Consider the following 18,405-nt stretch of genomic DNA (forward strand, 5'->3'; position numbering starts at 1 on the left):
GAAGCACCCATCTGCAATTTCAATCCATCAAAGCCCATTTGATCCCAACACAATGCATCGATCCCAGGTGTTGTTGCTTGGTGCTTAACCACACAGTGCGTAGATGTTACCTCTGATCAGAGAGCTATTCTGACCAGAGAGAAAGCAAATTTTAGTTGGACAGAAAATTAATTCAAATGCAATCATATGCCTTCAATTTTGGTTTCAGCTCATGAGAATAAATATTCTGCGGTATTGGCTATATTTTAGGTTTGGTTCATTTGGGCTGAACTTGCTGCATGTCCACTCACAAACATGCAGATGGAACAAGAGGTGCAGATTCAAATTCCCTCATCCACAAAGTGCTGAGACATTGATTGCAGGACCCGACATTGAGCTGGATCCCATAGTTGAAGCACGACAGCTTAGCCAACAGCAACAAACACTAACTCAAGTGAGAGAAACTATAGAAGATAAAGATGTTGCTGAACATGTTGCATCAGATGAGCTGTTGCAACCATCACAGGTGGATATCTATCAGTACAATCAAGCTCTACGATTCACAAAATCCGGCAAACATGTAGTTTTGCAAAGACAACCATCTGAATGTTGGATAAACCAGTACAAGCCAGACATTCTTCACACATGGAAAGGCAACACGGATCTTCAGTTCATCACCGACCCTGATTCATGCATTGCCTATGTTACCAGATATATGTTGAAAAGTGAGAGATCTATGAGTGAACTCATGATGAAGGTTGCTGAAAAAGCAGGGGAGATCATATCAAGTCAAAACTGAAAAAAGTTGGTTCAGCATTTCTCAACAACCGAGAGGTCAGTGCCCCGGAGGCAGCTTATAGACTACTATCCCTCCTTTTGAAAAGAGCTAGGAGGAAAGTGGTATTTGTGAACACTGTGCCAAAAGACAAGCAAGTTTCCATGCTAAAACCATTTGGTGTTCTCAAAGACATCCCAGATGACGCTGAAAGTATTTTCTGCACGTCGTTGTTTGACAGATATGCATCACGTCCACATGAACTAGACAACATGTGCTGAGCAGAGTTTGCAGCTAACTACACAACTGGTGGAAAAGACACTGCTCCAGATGCAGTGGATCATGTTCCAGACATTCTGGAGGATGACGATGCCAGCAATGCAGGATCCACAATGATTAAACTTTTGAAGGGGCTAGGATCAATGAGGAAACGCAAGAGAAAAGTTGTTATCAGATTTCACAAAGAAAAGTCTGATGGAGAGGAAACGTACAGAGGTCTACTGATGCTGTATTATCCCTGGATTAATGAGGATCAAGATTTAAAAAGTCACTATCCAACATACAAAGAGCATTATGCAAATGTTAACGATACAATAGATGACAATGAAAGCAAATATTCCCAGAATGCAAATGAAATTGAGAGAGCTTTTTAGACCTTGATCATTTGGGACCTCCAGAACATGCATGGGATGCTGTTGTTCCTGGAACCGAGCATGAACAAGCTCAACAGGAAGATGAATGTATCGGAGAATAACGGAAAATGCCTCAAGAGGAAGCTGATAACCACATTGACTTGGCTCCTCAAAGACAGCAGGCATGATCGGACCTTCAAGCAAAAGCTACCCATCTGAATAAGAAAAGGAGTTGATGACACCACAGCAATACAGGGCTATGATGCGAATACTAAATGATAAACAGATGGAAATCCTAAAACTGTATCACAAGTGGTGTAAAGACATTATACAGGCTCTTAAACAAGACAAGCCAATACCTGTTTACAGCATCTTCTTGAGTGGACCAGGAAGTGTTGGCAAGAGTCATATCATCAAGCTGGTTCACTATGAAACCATGAAACTTCTCAAGCCACTGTCTGGATACTTTAAACCAGATGACATTGCAGTGATCCTTATCGTCTGTACTGGAACCGCAGCTTTTGGAACAGATGGGATGACTTTGCATTCTGCAATGAACTTCACTGCTGGTCTAGTCTGAAGAGCAAAAAGGAATACCAGGCACTGGGCAGTGAGAAGCTCAACACAATAAGGTCCAGACTAGGAAAGCTTAAGTTGTTGATTATAGATGAGGTGTCTGGTTGGTGCTGATCTCGACTTGCTGTAGGAGATCTCTATCAGCTTCAACCTGTCAGCCAGAACCATGTTTTGCCCTACCATAAGACATATACAGTATGCTAGCTTCACGGATCATTATGGGAAGAAAACTTCCAAACGATTGAGCTGACTGAGAGTATGCGACAAAGAGAAGACAAAGATTTTGCTGAGCATATAATATGTGTCCGTACAGCAACATGCACAGCAGCTGATATCAATATCTTGAAGTCCAGGGAGATAACTAAAGACAGCCTGTTGTACCCAGAGGGTGCTCTTCATGTCTTCAAAATGAACATGGAAGTCGATGAGCACAATTTCATGCATATTTTAAAAAAAACTAGCTGCTCAAGTGTTTGACATAAAAGTCATTGACAAGAAAAAGAGATGAAAAAGGCTTGATTGATGCTGTGATATCAACAAAAGTGTAAGATACTGGTGGATTGCGCGAAGTGGCATCGATAGCTGTAGGAGCACATGTTATGGTCACCATCAACATTGATGCATCTGATGGTCTCGCCAATGGTGTATGTGGCACTGTTATTGCCCGAGACCATTCCGGCTCTGATGTCCATGCTATTTTGGTCAAATTTGACAGTGATCACATTTGGAGAGAAGCCAGTACAAACAGACGTATCCCGGAACTGTTCCCATCAAACGACAAAAGGTCAAATTTTACAAAGGCAGAGCAGAACTTCAGGACAAGCATGCGAGTACAATTTCCACTCACACTTGCATGGGGTTGCACTATACATAAAGTGCAAGGAAAAAGATTGGATAGGATTGTTGTCTCAATGGAAGGAAAAGGTGGATTTATGCCTGGCCAAGCTTATGTTGCCTTGAGCAAAGTCTAAATCCTGAGTGGTCCACACATACTTGGGTTTGATGAAAGCGCAATTCGTGTCAACCCAGCTGTCAAGGAAGAAATTAATCAACTTCAAGGCAATATTACTCGACTGGTTGAGCTTCCACAGATGCAGTCTTGGAGGTAGTTAGCTTAAAATAGGCTAACTGAACATCAGATCATATCGGGAACATCTATCAGATATGAAAGCTAACATCACCACGAGATAAGATGTTCTTTGTTTTGTGGAGACTTTCCTAGGAGAAGGACAGAAGCTCAATGCACAGATGCACAACTTAGGGCTGAAATGAAGTGTTTCAGAGATGAAAGGCCATGCTCTGATAACTTGGACAAGGGAGGCATAATGATCATGGCACCACCAGAAATGTCACCAACGAGTCCTAACCCAGACATTAAAAGGTATAGAATACAGAACATTGACTGAGACAACATAGAAGGAATTAGAAATCACCATTGTCACTGTATACAGATCACCAACGCCAAGCTCTTCTTTGTTCATGGACAAATTACAAGATGTGCTGACATCTTTGGATCTCCAGCATCTGACTGTTGTACTGGGCTATTTGAACTATGACCTTTTGAGTACTCCAGAACATACCATCACACAACTGATGGGAAAATATGGATTTTGCCAATATGTCTCAGGGCCAACTGCAGACAATGTATCATTGCTGGACTATGTGTGTGCAAACAAAGATGTGGAGAGAGTAAAGAATATTGTGGACACTTATTATTCAGACCACGATGCAGTATATGCATCAATAAATCTTTAGACTGTTTTATAATGTAAAGATGAGTCTGAATATCATTGCCGAGAATATAACTCATGTTATGTGCTGTACGAGAGTGCAGGTGGATCGCTGCTCTCTGATGCTTCATTGTGTGCTTTCTGATGACTTGTGATTGGATATATTCTACAGTATGACCATCAGTGATCTTACCATGACTATTAAGTGAAATGACACTGGTGATAATAATGATTACTAAGAGACATGACTGTATTGAAGTTTAATTAGAATTGCATTATTTTGTTAAGTTTATTCACTGAAGTTGATCTTTCCATAATTCCTTTTAATTGGGTAGTTTTAGTACATATTAATCAAGCAGGCAAAATCAGTTTCAATGAAGAATCGACTCCTTTTTCAAAAAGCGTGTTATAAATGATAAAACTGATTGTATACACGTGTAAATGATTATATGCTACTGTTAAGATTAAGTTGAAAAGCCCCACATTTTAAACATTCCAAGATGATATTCAGCAGCCACATGTAGGTGTAACATCCCAAGTAGAGTACTGGATTCTACTCATATTTCTAAAATGTAGTGGAATTAAAGTCCCAGGCTTTGAGCTGTGAATGAGATATATTCATGCAGTGTAATATTATCTTCTTGTTCAAAAATATATTGGGCCCGATGTTCTTGAGGATCAGGCATTGCAGGGTGGAGGTATGCACTCTACTGAATGCCCTTCTAGTTTAGACTTGGTTCATTGAGACTGAAGTTGCTTCAAGCTGATGATGAGCTTCAGTGTTAATAGACTTTCATCAATTATCAACGAGGAGTTAATCAGATAGTTTGGGTGAGGATAAAAAGACTTTATTGTCTGAACATCAAATATGTTTTTTTTATTTCACCAAGAAGATATAGAAGATATATAGACAGTGCTGATTATTGGCAGCATTTAGTGCCTGTCCCAAATTGTGCTGAAGATACAGAAGAACCAGATGACAAAGAGTGAGAAGTCAGCACACTGACAATGGACCAGAGAGAAATAGATGGACAGTACAACAGACATCGTATGTATCTAATTCCAATTTAAACTTATCTACTTTTTCTACTGCCACGACCTTTCCAGGGAGGCCATTCCGTGCATTAACGACTCTGAGTAAAAGTCTCCTACCTTGCTACTGTCTTAACTCTCCTCTTCTTTACTCTCAGGCTATGGCACCTCATCCTATCACTATCTGTTCTGCTGAATAAGGTGATTGTGAGGCGATTCCATAGATGGAGTACACAAAACGGCACAAAGGAGTGAAGATTGGCAGTGAGAATGGGTTGGCGAAAAGGTGGCATTATGGGTTGTCAGTTGTGAAAGGCATTGTTTTCAACTTTCAGATTTTGAGTTTTGAAGCAAGTGGTGCAGCTCTGATATTTCTTAATGCACAATAAAATTATGCCGCAGGTACTACTGAACAATGTCATACAACATTATCTACTTTGTGAAGTAATTACATAACATTTTATTGGAGTAAACATCACCAATTAATATAATGGCAGATTGCTGACCAGGTAATCCAGTGTATTGTAGCCACAAGTCAAGACAACGATGGCGCTCATCCTCTGGCTGAGATGCCAGGTATGTGATGAAAGCTGCTGCAAGTTGTGCCCGTCGTGGCAGTAATTCTATCTCAAGCTCCATCTCTGATATCTGTGTTACAGCATAGAATGTGTCAGCTAAGATTTAAAAAAAAAATTGTATTTCCGATTTCTGTGAATGCAATATTCATGTTGCAATGGCACTGCCATAAAATGCCAGTTATAAAACAAGCAAGAAAAAATATTAATGTTGCACCTCAAGAAAATTGTGTTTTTAAGTGTTGAAAGATATGATAACGATAAGCAAGTTCGTAATTAAAGAAAAATTGGACGCTTTTATAGGAACACTAAAGTGAGCATGAGGACATTCAAACAAAGGCCACTCCATCAAAAGCATGCTGGCATTGCCGTGGACAGTCAAAATGAGAGATTAAGGATATATGGGTTGCCATTTATACTTGTGTGCTCCATCGTTGGAACTCTCCATCAAGCTGCCCCACAAGACTTCCAGCGGCGGAGATGGTCTCCTGTGCATGGCGTAAATTCAACTCCAGAGATGCAGCCTCAGTGGTCCGAGTTTTAAATCTGCACCAGTGCAGTTGCAAGGTGTCACAGACCTTGTGGAACACATTATATTGTCACATCCCAGAGGTGTTGAATCTAATGTGAGGTCTAAAATTTAAGTTCTCGTTTTCAACTTAAGCATAACTTTTCACATCCAAACTCAGAGTCAAAAAGATATTCAGATGATTAAATGAAATGGAAACAAACACCGCATTTATCAAGCTTTGGAAGGACAGTAATACAAAGGCACGTGATTAGCAAAGGCAGCTGAAATCAGCAAAGTACATTGGAACCCTTGGCCAAACTAATCATGAGAGATCAATATTGGAAAGGGTTTGTCAATAAATTTGTTTTTAAAAAAAACTGCTTTTAAGAGCAATCCTACTGTCAAATTTCCAATCAAAAATTCTAATGTAAAGAAAGGAAAAATATATAATATTTGATGCAATGACCTCCACTTTTTCCCAGATGTTACATACAGTGCCTATAGAAAGTCTACACCCCCATTAAAAATTTTCACCTTTTGTTGCCTTATAACCTGGAATTAAATTGCATTAAATCAAAGTTTTGACACCTGTATTTACACATTGTAACGCACAACTTACAAGTGAAAAACAAATTCTACAAATTTCCGAAAATTAATTTAAAATACAAAACCAGAACATCCTGGAGGCAGTGCTACACAATAAAAATTTGCATTGAGAATTTGCGTCTCCCTCTCCCCCCCCCCCACCAATAAAAAATTATATCGAAGGAACCGCTGTAGCGATTGATGCAAATCTTTGCAGTTATGATCCACCACCATTGCTCCATAAAATGTAATATGTTTCACATTGATCTGCGAAGCAGTTTCAGAGAAGGTTTTTAAAGTATCGGTTTTCAGACTAATACGGCTGCCAAACCACATAACCTATGACATCAACAATTTATACTCTGCCTATGATTGGGTAGAGGATCACGTGTGTCAAGTTTCGTGTTGATTGGATGAGGTTCGATTTTCTATCCAATATGGCTGCCGAACGAGATAACCTATTATGACATCATCATTTTTTTCTGTTGACCAATTTATCCCTAAATGACCCTCAAAAAGTTTCATACTGATCGGATGTGGGATTGTACGTGTAAAATTTTGACTGGGATATCACTTCACCGATGATGTCATGTGAAGAAATCAAACTTATTCCCCATGCAGAGTACTTGTCATGTGCCAAGTTTCAATTTTTTTCATGGTGTGGTTTCAAAGCTGCAGAGGTCCAAAAATTTTCTGTTTTTCCCACATGGCTGCCACAACACGTGACCCATTAAGTCATAATTATCATTTAAAACATTCTACATGAGTAGTCGCACCTATGGTGAACATTTTGTGTCAATCCAACAAGTGGTTGCAATGAATTCAATAGAAAATTAATTGAAAGGAGAATAAAAGGGAACAAACCCCCAAAATCATGGCAAAATAATGATATTATAGAAGAATAAACAGAAGAAAAACAATAGGTTACCCAGCCTGAAAGGCTTGGTAGCCGAATAATAATATAGTGTTACGGCTGTGGAAATTCACATTACACCATAAAGGGTCCTCAGGTGAGATATATCGATAAGTCCATGTGTAGTAAGCCCAAAACCCGTTGTATAGAGGGAATATATGTGATCCATTCGGGCTGCGATTCTTCAGTTAGCCGTTTTTCTTTTGCTGTCGTTATTTTGGTAAAAAGAACAGCAACGAACATTGCCACAACCAACATCTCAACGATCACGCCATTCACTACACGACGCCAACAATCACGCCATTCACACCATGACGCCACCTTCCACAACTACGCTACCACCATCTTCGCCACTTACCATTCAACGAGCACCGTGCGGTCACGATCTCCGCGGGACGGATGAAAGGAGCGGAGTGGCAGCAGCAACAAGGGTGCGAAGGGGCATCTCCCGCCCAAAACTCCCGCTTAAATATCTCCCGCCCGAATCTTCCTTCCCTCGTCGTACGGCGCGTGGAGAAGAAAACCAACAACGCCTGTGGGGGTTTCCCGCCATTTTCCCCCGCGCTTGGTGAGAAAGGGGGGGGGTGGCACGTCCTCTCCCGATTGGCGAATGCACAGTGTGACGTGGCCGGGGGAGAGGAACACCCCCCTTAGAGGCATTTCTGGAAGCGTCTCGAAGGAAGGAGGAGCCAAGAATGGGGCGGGGCATGGGGCGGAGCGAAGGGCGGAGCCCGACCCTACAAAAAGCGTGGGCGTGGAGAGTCCCGGTTCCCTTGTCCCTGAAGGAGAATTGTCGAGAGTTGTCAAGAGTCGCTGTTCCCTTGTCCCTGAATGAGAATTGTCGAGAGTCGCTGTTCCCTTGTCCCTGAATGAGAATTGTCGAGAGTTGTCGAGAGTCGCTGTTCCCTTGTCCCTGAATGAGAATTGTCGCGAGTTGCTGGAGAGTCTTTGTTTATGGTTCGTTCGTTCGTTCGTTCGTTCGGAGGAAGAGGTTGAGGTTCTGTTCGTTCGATCGGGTCTGGTCGTGGTCAGGTGAAGGTCGTCGAATTGGCGCAGGTCGTCAAATTGCCACGGGTCGTCGAACCTGGTCCCTGGTGATTGTTCCTGGTCGGTGGGTCGATCGGAGTCGGTGCAGTCCCAAGACCCCGCTAGTGGGACGGAGCGCCTGCCATTCCCCCCCCCCCCATCCACACCGAGATAGCAGCGAAAACCCGGACCATTCCCCCAAAACCCCGTCCGAGCTGTCGGGCGGACGACACGTGCAGGCGCGAGGCACGAGCCCAGTGGACCATGCCGGAGGGACTCGGAGTTGCGGTCGCCAAGGGCTGGACGACGCGCTCAGGGAAGTCGCGACTTCCTTTTCTTTTGGGGTTTTGTGTAAATGTCTGTGGGTGGTGCCAGTCTTGAGAAGTAGAACTGTTTTAAGTGTTGCCGTGTGAATTGCCTTATTCGGTTGTAGATCTGTGTTGGTTCTTTGCTTGTGTTTCTTTACGGTGATTGTAAATACGTGTTGCTTTTGTTCCTTTGTTTTACTGTAATATACGTGCCTTCCGTGCTTGAATGTGCTTGTCCGATTGTTCCCCGTTTTACTTCGTCTTTTCCTTTTATTGAATCTCCATCTTGCATCACGTAAGGGATTGGTAGTGGGTTTAAAACACCCGGTAAATAATCTGAACCGTCAAGGTCGACGATAACTCCGCTCGGTTATCCCTATAGCACGGAACGAGCCGCGTAAGCGGTTCGTGTCTGGAGTCGACCTGTGGCGTGGTACAACTCCTCGGTATGCTATCCGCGCGGGTACTTAGGTAAATCGACCATTGGACCCTATTTCGCGCGGGTAGAATGTGGACTGAGTTGTGATGAGGTTAAACCCCCACCCGTGACTAGCTTCCGGCGTTGTTCCGAGAGGGTCACGACTGAATTGCACGTTCGGTGGGCGAAGCGGCCGCTATTGGTTACACGCGGTCGTTCGCACGCCGGCGGGGCGCGAATTCACAACAATACGTTTCCTTACAATTAGGAACTTCAACACAGAAGGGGGCCTTTAGGCTCATCAAGCCTGTGCAATGGTTGCCAACATATGGTTGTTGTCCTATGCTCCATCATTTTAAAATACTGCAGGAAGCAACACATAACATTTATAAAATCTTTTGGTATGACTCAATCAGGGTTTGAACCACCGATCTCCCAGACTCAGAATGGACGCCCGAACCATTACGCCACTGATAAAGGTATTTAATCAACAAAGTAAAAATATATAAATATAACGAAACATTGTAATTCGCTGTTCCAAAAGTAAAATACACGTTTCGTCACTAGAAGACTCACTTTTGTACAGCTTTGTGCATTGTTGGAATTATGAGGCTTTCGTCTATTGACACCCCACTAGCACCTTGCGTCCATTTCGCATTGTTGTTTAATCCCCTTGACACTCAGATACCATTTCTACACCCTTGCGGGTTTCAGTGACAGTTTGAACATTCATCATGAATACCCCCCAAGAGATAATGCCACCAAACCCCTTTGACACCCTTTGGGATTCCTGAGTATGCATGTCAGGTTTTGTGGATAACAGCCAAAAACTGGAAGAGGTTAACTCAAAAACAGACACATAGACCATTTGTGCTCAATAGTAAGGTTTTTCAGGAAGAAATTCCTCAACACCAAACCTGGAATTACTGACAGCATGGTAGCTCTCAAAAAAGCACGTTGATGACAGGTCAATGTCATTGCTGATGACATTACATCTCGGATGATAGTCGTGTGTATGTGTGTATCGCCCCTTAAACCGTTAACAGCACACTTTTAAAGAAGCTGATTTTCACAGAAATGAGTGGAAAACACCACCAATTGAGGTTAATCTTGACACATGAAATTTCACGTGAAAATCTCACCATATTGGCTGCATCTCTATCAACTGTCTTAGCAACGAGGACAATTAGACATGTAAAATGTGTTCAACCATATTTGCTTGAAACAGACTTAACTCACCATTCTCTTCTCTTCCTAAGCCTCACCTTTCTTTGAGCTCTGCCACTTTCTGATCCACAGAATTCAGTTCTCCCTCCAGGCCTGTCTTTTTCCCATCTGTTTGTTGCAAGTTACTGTCACAACACAACATAAACATCAGAGAAATTGCCCTTGGTATTGTTACAATCGATCGACAAGTTGAGTGGCATGCATTCATTCAATAACTCCTCTGTTTACCTTCCTACGTCCACGGGTTTTTCGGGTATCCACTCCCTTGTCCCATTTGTCTCCTGCTTATGGAATTGTCTCCCTTTCATATTAATCAAGAGCAAAACCCACTGCCATTTCATGTCGTCTTCCAGAATCACCAGTGATCTTTTGTACCCGAGCGAACAATTACAAAATTCTGTCTGTGAAGGGAACAATTATGCCATGCAGGGGATGGGTTAACAAGCTCTGATTATTTGGGCCAAAGCAGGTGCATCATGATTTTGTGACTCGCAAGTCAATTTGATTTCACTGTGGATTTGACCAAGTATACTGTGTTGGTTTCTCCATTTCTGCACTGATATATCCTGCTGGCAGTTATCCGAAAGAGCAAATAGATAGAAGCTCAGAGCCACACAAATTGCATAAAATATATTTGTACAGGGAAAATCGGCTCAGAATGAAAATAAACCTGAAAATTACGATATCTGAGTACTATTAGCCCCCATTGGCTGACTAGCAGCCATTTTGGTTGTAAAAAAACACCCGGTATCGAACACGTCCTCAACCATTTCTCGGACATGCATCTACCGATCTTGTTCAAACTTGACACACAGAAAAAGAATGATGGCTTACATATGCATGCCACTTTTTCGAGATCAGGTCCAAGATGGCCATTTTGTTGCTTCAACATGTCACCAACCATTTTTCGGACAGGCATGGTCCGATTTTGGTCAAACGTGGCACAAGCACAGTACAGGAGAGCCTACACTTGCACCGAACTTTATTTTGAGATCTGATTAAAGATGGCTGACTAGCATACTGGCGGCCATTTTATTTATAAATAAATATTGTCCAGCCATTTGACTCTGAACAGCAAAATTACTTAAATAACGTGGGCTATGACATTTTATGTCTTTTTTCATTGTTTAGTTTTGTAGACACAAATGCGCGCGCGCACGCACGCACGCACGCACGCACGCACACGCACGCACGCACACACACACACACACACACACACACACACACACACACACACACACACACACACACACACACACACACACACACAACATCCACCTGCAGCCTTTTTTTTCTGTCATGTACCATGCAGTTATTCGTCCCATTTGTGCCTATTCTGTAATGCCCGACTGCCAATATGATAAACCCTCTATTTTGTTCAGTCTCATGCTTCTATTTGCCTCAATTTTTCAATTGAAAAAAAATTAAAGGTTCATGGATGTGATTTACATATTTTACATGAAATACAAGGACATTAAGATGGAATGAAGGGTGAACGCAATAAAAGTTATCTCATTGAGAAAATAATAACAAGCCAAATTTGAACTGGGAGTTAGAGAAGCACAAAGAAAGTGTTCAAACCACCATACAATGCAGAAAATTAAGTTTTTGGGGTTATCATTCATTGTACTGTATTGGATGAGTTATAAGGAATTGTATCTTCTCAGATAAACGTTAATATGTGAACTACAGACTTGGGTCTGATTCACAGTGAGCACAGGACCTATGTCATGATTAATGCTGAAGGTAAGCAAATCTCACTATTGCAGCTGGGCCTGCTCCTGCTCCAGTGGCTGGATCCGTTCCAGTACATGTGAGTACTGGACGATAGCTTGCACCCAGGCTGCAAGAGGGGCTGCAGCAGTGCTGGCTCGGCGGGCATTCTACACATGAGAAAACAGAAAGTAATGCAGTGCAGCTTAAGGGGGCAAACTCATGTTAGCCACACATCAGACACAAGATCACAAATACTTAAAAGAAGATAAACTGAATTGAGAAATTACATATATATATATATATATATATATATATATATATTGTTGTGGTTTCTCACCACTCCGGCATGCGAGCGACCGCTTTTAACTAATTGCAGCCGCGCGCCCACCGGACGTGGCAAACCTAGTCGTAGCTTTCGGATCAACGCCGAAATCCAGCTACGGGTGCGTTTTTAATCACACCGTAAATCAGCCAACTATTCTGTCCACGCGCGACAGGGTCCGATCGCCGAATTGTCGATTTACCTAAGTATGCGCGCAGACAGAAATGCCGGGGATTTACATCTCAACGGGACCTGCTTGGATACGAGCCGCTTAAGCAGCTCGCTCCGTTTGCGATTTGCCGAGCGGTGTATATCGCCAAGCCCCGCCGGATCCGATTACTTTATCGGCTATTTAAAAGCCAGCTAATATCCCGAACGCAATACGACAGCTCAATTGAGGGAAAGGACGCAACGAACAGGTGAACATTCACACAATGACATTTATTTGTACACACGTAAGCAGTCATGCACGTATGCAATCAAACACCTATGCAATCATGTAGTCAATAAAGCAATGCAGGAACGAGCAAGACAAAGAACTACAACCATTATATTATTATGTTCACAATCACTTACCAGTTCATTACTTCACGGACAAGGTGCCACAACATTCATACAAAGAAAAACCCCAGGAAAGGAAAGGGCAGAACTGGACCTCGTGGGCCTTTAATAGTTCATGGAGCTGTGGAGACTGCAAGAGCTCCGAGAGGCCGTGCTGGTTACCTGCCACCTTCTTGGTGACTCGCTGGTTGACCCTCGACGTTTCGTCGACACGGCAGTTGGCGCTGCGCAACTTGCTTGGCCCAGGCCCCGCCATGCGGCCTGGTGCTTCGGCCTAGCTGACGACGCCTCAGAGGAACGAACGGGCCTTTGTTCTTTCGAGAGTTGATGCTCTTTTAAGAACCCGTCCATTCCTCAGCATTGGCTCGGACCGTTCTGTCGCAGGCTGGCGACCTCTATCTCCGGCTTTCTCCACCGACCCGTGGTTCTGCGCGGCACGGCAGGCTGGCTGCACTCCGAGCTCCGACTGCCCTCCACTGGACTCGAACCTTGGCGGACTGCTGGCTTCCTCCGACTCGACGCCAGCTCGACTCCAGACTTCCACTCTCTGCAGCTCCCCGACAGACTGCCTGCTTGGCGTTCAGCACGCCTTTATATGGGGTCCGTGGGAGCGTTTGATCTCTCACCTCTCACCTCTCACCCCCCGCTGACTCCGCCATTTTGTGATTCTGATCTGATCTCTTCGCGAAGCTTGGACATGCGCAGACGTGGATGAATTCATCAACCACGTGGACGTTGCAGGAATCATCGGCTCCCGCCCTAACGAGGGAGTCCCCGTGTGTGGTGGCAGAGATGTTGTTCGTTGGGATTCGCCGTGGCTGGCGAAAATATGGTGGCGCAAAGGAGATGAAGGTGAGGTGATGTTGTGCGTTTGTGGAGATGTTGTTGAGAAGATGGTGAGATGTCGTGGGGATGGCGTGGTGGTTGAGAGGCGGTTGTGGTTAGCGCTGTGGTGTGGATGGCGTGGTTGTTGAGAGGCGGTTGTGGTTGTTCAGATGTGGTTGTTCCAAAATAACGTTAGCAAAAGAATAACGGCTGACTCAAAGATCACAGCCCGGTTACACAAATAATTCCCTTTTGACATCGGTGGGGAAATCTAATCTGAACACAAACTTATTGACATAACTGATCTCTGGGAAACCTGAATGGTGTTCTGTGAATTTCCACAACCATAACAATATATATATATATATATATATATATATATATATATATATATATATATATATATATATATATATATATATATATATATATATATATGTCCAGCCATTTGACTCTGATACATATCCTTGCTTTGACTCTGATCCTTGCTATATACATATAGATATATACATATGTTTATGTGATTATGAAATTCTCCTGACTTGGACCAATATCATGATGATGACCTCATCATGACAGTATCATGACTGCAAACACAGAAGGGCCTCAAGCAATGCAAGAATGTCAAAGTCAAAAGCTGTCACCAAGCAGATGAAAAGCGAAGCTACCGACCTGGTTTCACGCTTCTTCAGGGCTCATCGGGGCAACATATCACTGTTCCATCCACTTGGTGACTTTTGAAGCCCTTTAGGCTTATAAACTGGCACTTTATGCCCCACTGAATGTGACTGGTGAGGCCACATTGTATCTATACTGTGTATATATGTATATATATATATATATTATATATATGTATATGTGTGTGTGTGTGTGTGTATTGTGTATATACACACAAAGTAAAAGCTCGTCGAAGAGCTGGAACACAGAATGGATAAGGAAGCAGTGTTACAAAAGCAAGAGTGGAAAGGAGGGACCACCACCAACTTTTAAATGTGGTTTCAACCAGACTCGGCAGTGTAATGGTTCGAGTCAATTCCGATTCTGGCAGATCGGCAGTTAAGACCCCGGCTGAGTCATACCAAAGACTTTAAAAATGGGACTTGCTACTTCCTTGCGAGGCACTCAGCATTTGAAAGGATAGAGCATGGCCAATCTCCATCAGTCGGCATCCACGGGGAGGAGGAAATTCTTCCTGAGGAAATGCTCCGCTGAGTGCAGTGAGAAAAACAGTGCCAATGTTGAGACGTTGTTGATACCAACAGTATTCCGGGAGATGACAGCACTTTCCTGTCTAACAGATCTTTTGGAGTTCAATGAAGCAGTGTCTAATTAGGTGGATGAGGGAATGGCAGTGGACATAGTATAGGTCAGATCAGTTATGGGAGCAGCCCTGGATTAACCATGAAGCAAAATAAGCACGTGCTTAGGGCCTGAAGGGAAGAGGGGCCCCACAGTTCTTTTCCAGTGCCAGATTTACAATGGAGCATGGGGCAAATGTTGCAGCTGAACCAGGGCCCACAAAAAGGGGGCCCCCAATAAATGAAAAATATATCCTTCAGAGATGGGGAATGCCCCGCCATTGAATGAAAAAGGTCATAAATATTCCAGATAATGAGGGAGGTGAATTGGAAACAAGACACCATTTGGTCATCATCTCGAAAAAGTTCCCCAGGGGTGAGGAACGTAGTATAGTAACCAAAAATAATTGAAATCAGATAAGCGGTTTTCCATTTATTACAAAAAACATTTTTTTCAAGATGGCCGCCACAGTCGGCCATCTTGGATCCGGCCACGCCCAAAATCAATCGGGTTCTTCCTTTTTAGGTGGTACATGTGTGACCCAAATTTCAAATCGATATGGCAAACAGTTTATGAGTTATCGCACTCACAGCTATAAATGTTGACGCCCGGACGGACGGACAGCCGGACGACAACAATATCCCCCTTCCGCCATGCGGCGGGGGATAAAAACATACAGACAAGAATATAATTTTTTTACACATTTTTTATGCAATGTAATACTGATGCTGTAGCGTTTACTGTAAATAAACCTTACCTTAAGTTTTGTTTCATTTCGAAAAATAAAATTTCATTTTACCCAATAGTATTTTTTTTATTTTGCATTTAATATACAAGGGGGTACTATAATCTTTTCAGTGGTTAGGGCCTCTAAATAGTGTAGTAGATAGTAGAAAAATCGTGCAAATTATGATACAAGCATCAAATTTGGCATTTCTGTTCTGCAGGGCTTTCTGATCAAATCTGTCCGATTGGCCATCTGAAAATCCAAATTTTGAAAAATTTGAAAAAAAAAAAAACTTCAAAAAAATTTGAAGTCACAGCTGCCTGAAATTCTTGAAGCACAAGTGAACATCCCAGACAGAGAACCAAGGGGAGATGCAGTCATCATTGATGGCGCAGCACTTATCAATACCCTCCCTCCACGCACTTCAAAGATATTTGATGACTATGTCAAAGAAGACATCATCCCAAAGGTGGAATCCGATGGTGCCAGGTACGAGAGGGTGGACGTAGTGTTTGATGTGTACAAGAAGTCAAGTCTGAAGTCTGAGGCAAGGTCGAAAAGGGGGCAAGGAATCAGAAGAAGAGTGACAGGAACCAGTAAGACCCCAAGTAACTGGAGAAGCTTTCATCGAGATGACAGCAACAAGACCGAGCTGTTTCACTTCCTTGCGGAAAAGATTGTGAAGCACAGATGACAAGCACAGTCATTGTCACAAAAGGAGAAGATGCCATTAGCAACACAAGGAAGTCACTGGATGATGTGTCTCCATGTTGTCATGAAGAAGCTGACACTCGAATATTTGTACATGCCAGGGATGCAACGACGGATGGAAGCAAGTCCATTATCATTAAGGCTAATGACACGGACGTACTAGTCATAGCAATATCTGTACTGCCATCCTTACAGGAACTCGGTCTTGAGAACATGTGGATTGCCTTTGGCCAAGGAGCCAAGGCGCGATGGATTCCAGTCCATGAGGTAGTTTCTGCAATAGGGCCTGAGAAAGGGAGAGGGATCCCATACTTCCATGCGTTCACTGGATGTGACGTCGTGTCTGCCTTCCGTGGTAAAGGGAAGAAAAGTGCATGGCAGACTTGGAACGTCTTTAATGATGTTTCTGAAACATTCACCAATCTCAGCCAGCATCCAACATTGATTCATGATCTTGACTTTTTTGAAGTTTATTTTTTTTTTCAAATTTTTCAAAATTTTGGATTTTCAAATGGACAATCAGGCAGATTTGATTAGAATCCCCTGGAGAACAAATGTGCCAAATTTGGTGCTTGTATCATCATTTGCACGATTCCTCTAAAAAATTGCTGTTATCTTCCCCACTAAAAGGTCTTAATTCGGCCCTGTATGGGAGCATGCGCCAGAGCAACGTGTCGCTGCGTCCACTTTCCACCGGTACTCCAGGGGCCTCCGTCTGGCCATCTCCCAGGCAGATGCCTGGCCCATCCCCATCTCCTTGTTCGGGAGTATATCAAGACTTTAAGAAGGCATTTGATAAGGTTCCACATTGAAGGTTGTTAGCTAAAGTGAGGGCTTGTGAAGCAGCTGGTCAGGTAGCTAAATGGATTGCAAACTGGCTTCGTGGTAGGAAGCAAAGAGTGGCTGTGAGTGGGAGGATGTCTTGCTGGGAGGATGTAAGTAGCGGGGAACCTCAGGGATCAGTACTCGGACCATTACTATTCATTATTTACATCAGCGATTAGGATAATGGGGAAAAGAGTAACCTTTCCAAATTTGCAGATTACACAAAGCTTGGAGGTGAGGTGGATTGCAGCGGGGCTGGTGATCAGATACATGAGACTATTGATACTTGTTGGATTGGGCAAAAGATTGGCAGATGGAATTTAACCTCAGCAAGTGTAAGGTGTTGGGGATGGGAAAGAACAATGAAAATAGAGATTACAGGACGCAAAGGGTAATTTTGGAGCGTGTCACACAGGAGAAGGATCTGGGGGTGGAAATAGATACGGGTGGTAAGCAGGCAGCACAATGCCAGGCAGCTGTAGGTAAAGCAAATGGGGTTTTTGGTTGTATTCGAAGGAGGATCATTTATAAATCAGAAGAGGTGGTGTTCATATTGTACAGGAATTTAGTGAGGGCCACATCCAGAATATTATGTGCAGTTTTAGTCACCACAACTCAGAAAGGATAAAGATGCCACAGAGAGGGTTCAGCGCAGGGCTACCAGATTGAGCCCTGGCCTAGCTAGACTCAGCTATGAGGAGCGGCTGAAGGAGACAGGGCTTTATACACGACAAAGGAAGTGGTTACGAGGAGATATGATGGAGATGTTCAAGATAATGAAAGGTATTGATAAAATAAGTGCAGATGAATTATTCAGCAGAGTAGACAGTGATAGGACCAGGGCCATAGCCTGAGAGTAAAGAAGAAGAGAGTTAAGATGGTAACAAGGCAGGGGACTTTTACTCAGAGAGTAGTTAATGCAGAGAATGGTCTCCCTGGAAAGGTAGTGGCAGCAGAAACAGGAGCCAAGTTTAAATTGGAATTCGATAGGTACCTGGAAGTTATGGAGATATAGGGGTATAGGAATGTTGACAGGACTTTTGGGTAATTTTTATTTTTTGTATACCTTGTCGAGGCTCATATGAGAGCTAACACACAATGCACAGCAAGGGGGGCATGAGACATGAGGAGC

The 18,405-nt window shown here is 43.2% G+C and overlaps 1 protein-coding gene and 1 long non-coding RNA gene across 9 annotated transcripts in view; one reads left to right on the top strand and one right to left on the bottom strand.

Moving 5' to 3' along the window:
- Window positions 1-18,405, top strand: part of LOC147027032 (uncharacterized) — a 215,886-nt gene that overhangs the window by 148,618 nt on the left and 48,863 nt on the right. The gene's annotated exons all lie outside the window — the stretch shown is intronic.
- Window positions 1-18,405, bottom strand: part of DYNC2H1 (dynein cytoplasmic 2 heavy chain 1) — a 326,677-nt gene that overhangs the window by 117,053 nt on the left and 191,219 nt on the right. For all 8 annotated transcript variants that reach the window (XR_015058641.1, XM_085883078.1, XM_085883083.1 and 5 more), the window contains exons 61-64: window positions 12,049-12,170; window positions 10,326-10,412; window positions 5,719-5,845; window positions 5,231-5,372 (exon numbers count right to left, since the gene is read on the bottom strand). Coding sequence is in view for 7 of the 8 variants with exons in the window: in XM_085883078.1 (XP_085739204.1) it covers window positions 5,231-5,372; window positions 5,719-5,845; window positions 10,326-10,412; window positions 12,049-12,170 (478 nt within the window). In the remaining variant the exon portion in view is untranslated. The remainder of the gene's footprint in view (window positions 1-5,230; window positions 5,373-5,718; window positions 5,846-10,325; window positions 10,413-12,048; window positions 12,171-18,405) is intronic.

This window comes from Eptatretus burgeri, chromosome 5 (genome assembly GCF_056783735.1).
Source record: "Eptatretus burgeri isolate ZD-2024b chromosome 5, Ebu_testis_v1, whole genome shotgun sequence".
NCBI classification, from domain to species: domain Eukaryota; kingdom Metazoa; phylum Chordata; class Myxini; order Myxiniformes; family Myxinidae; genus Eptatretus; species Eptatretus burgeri.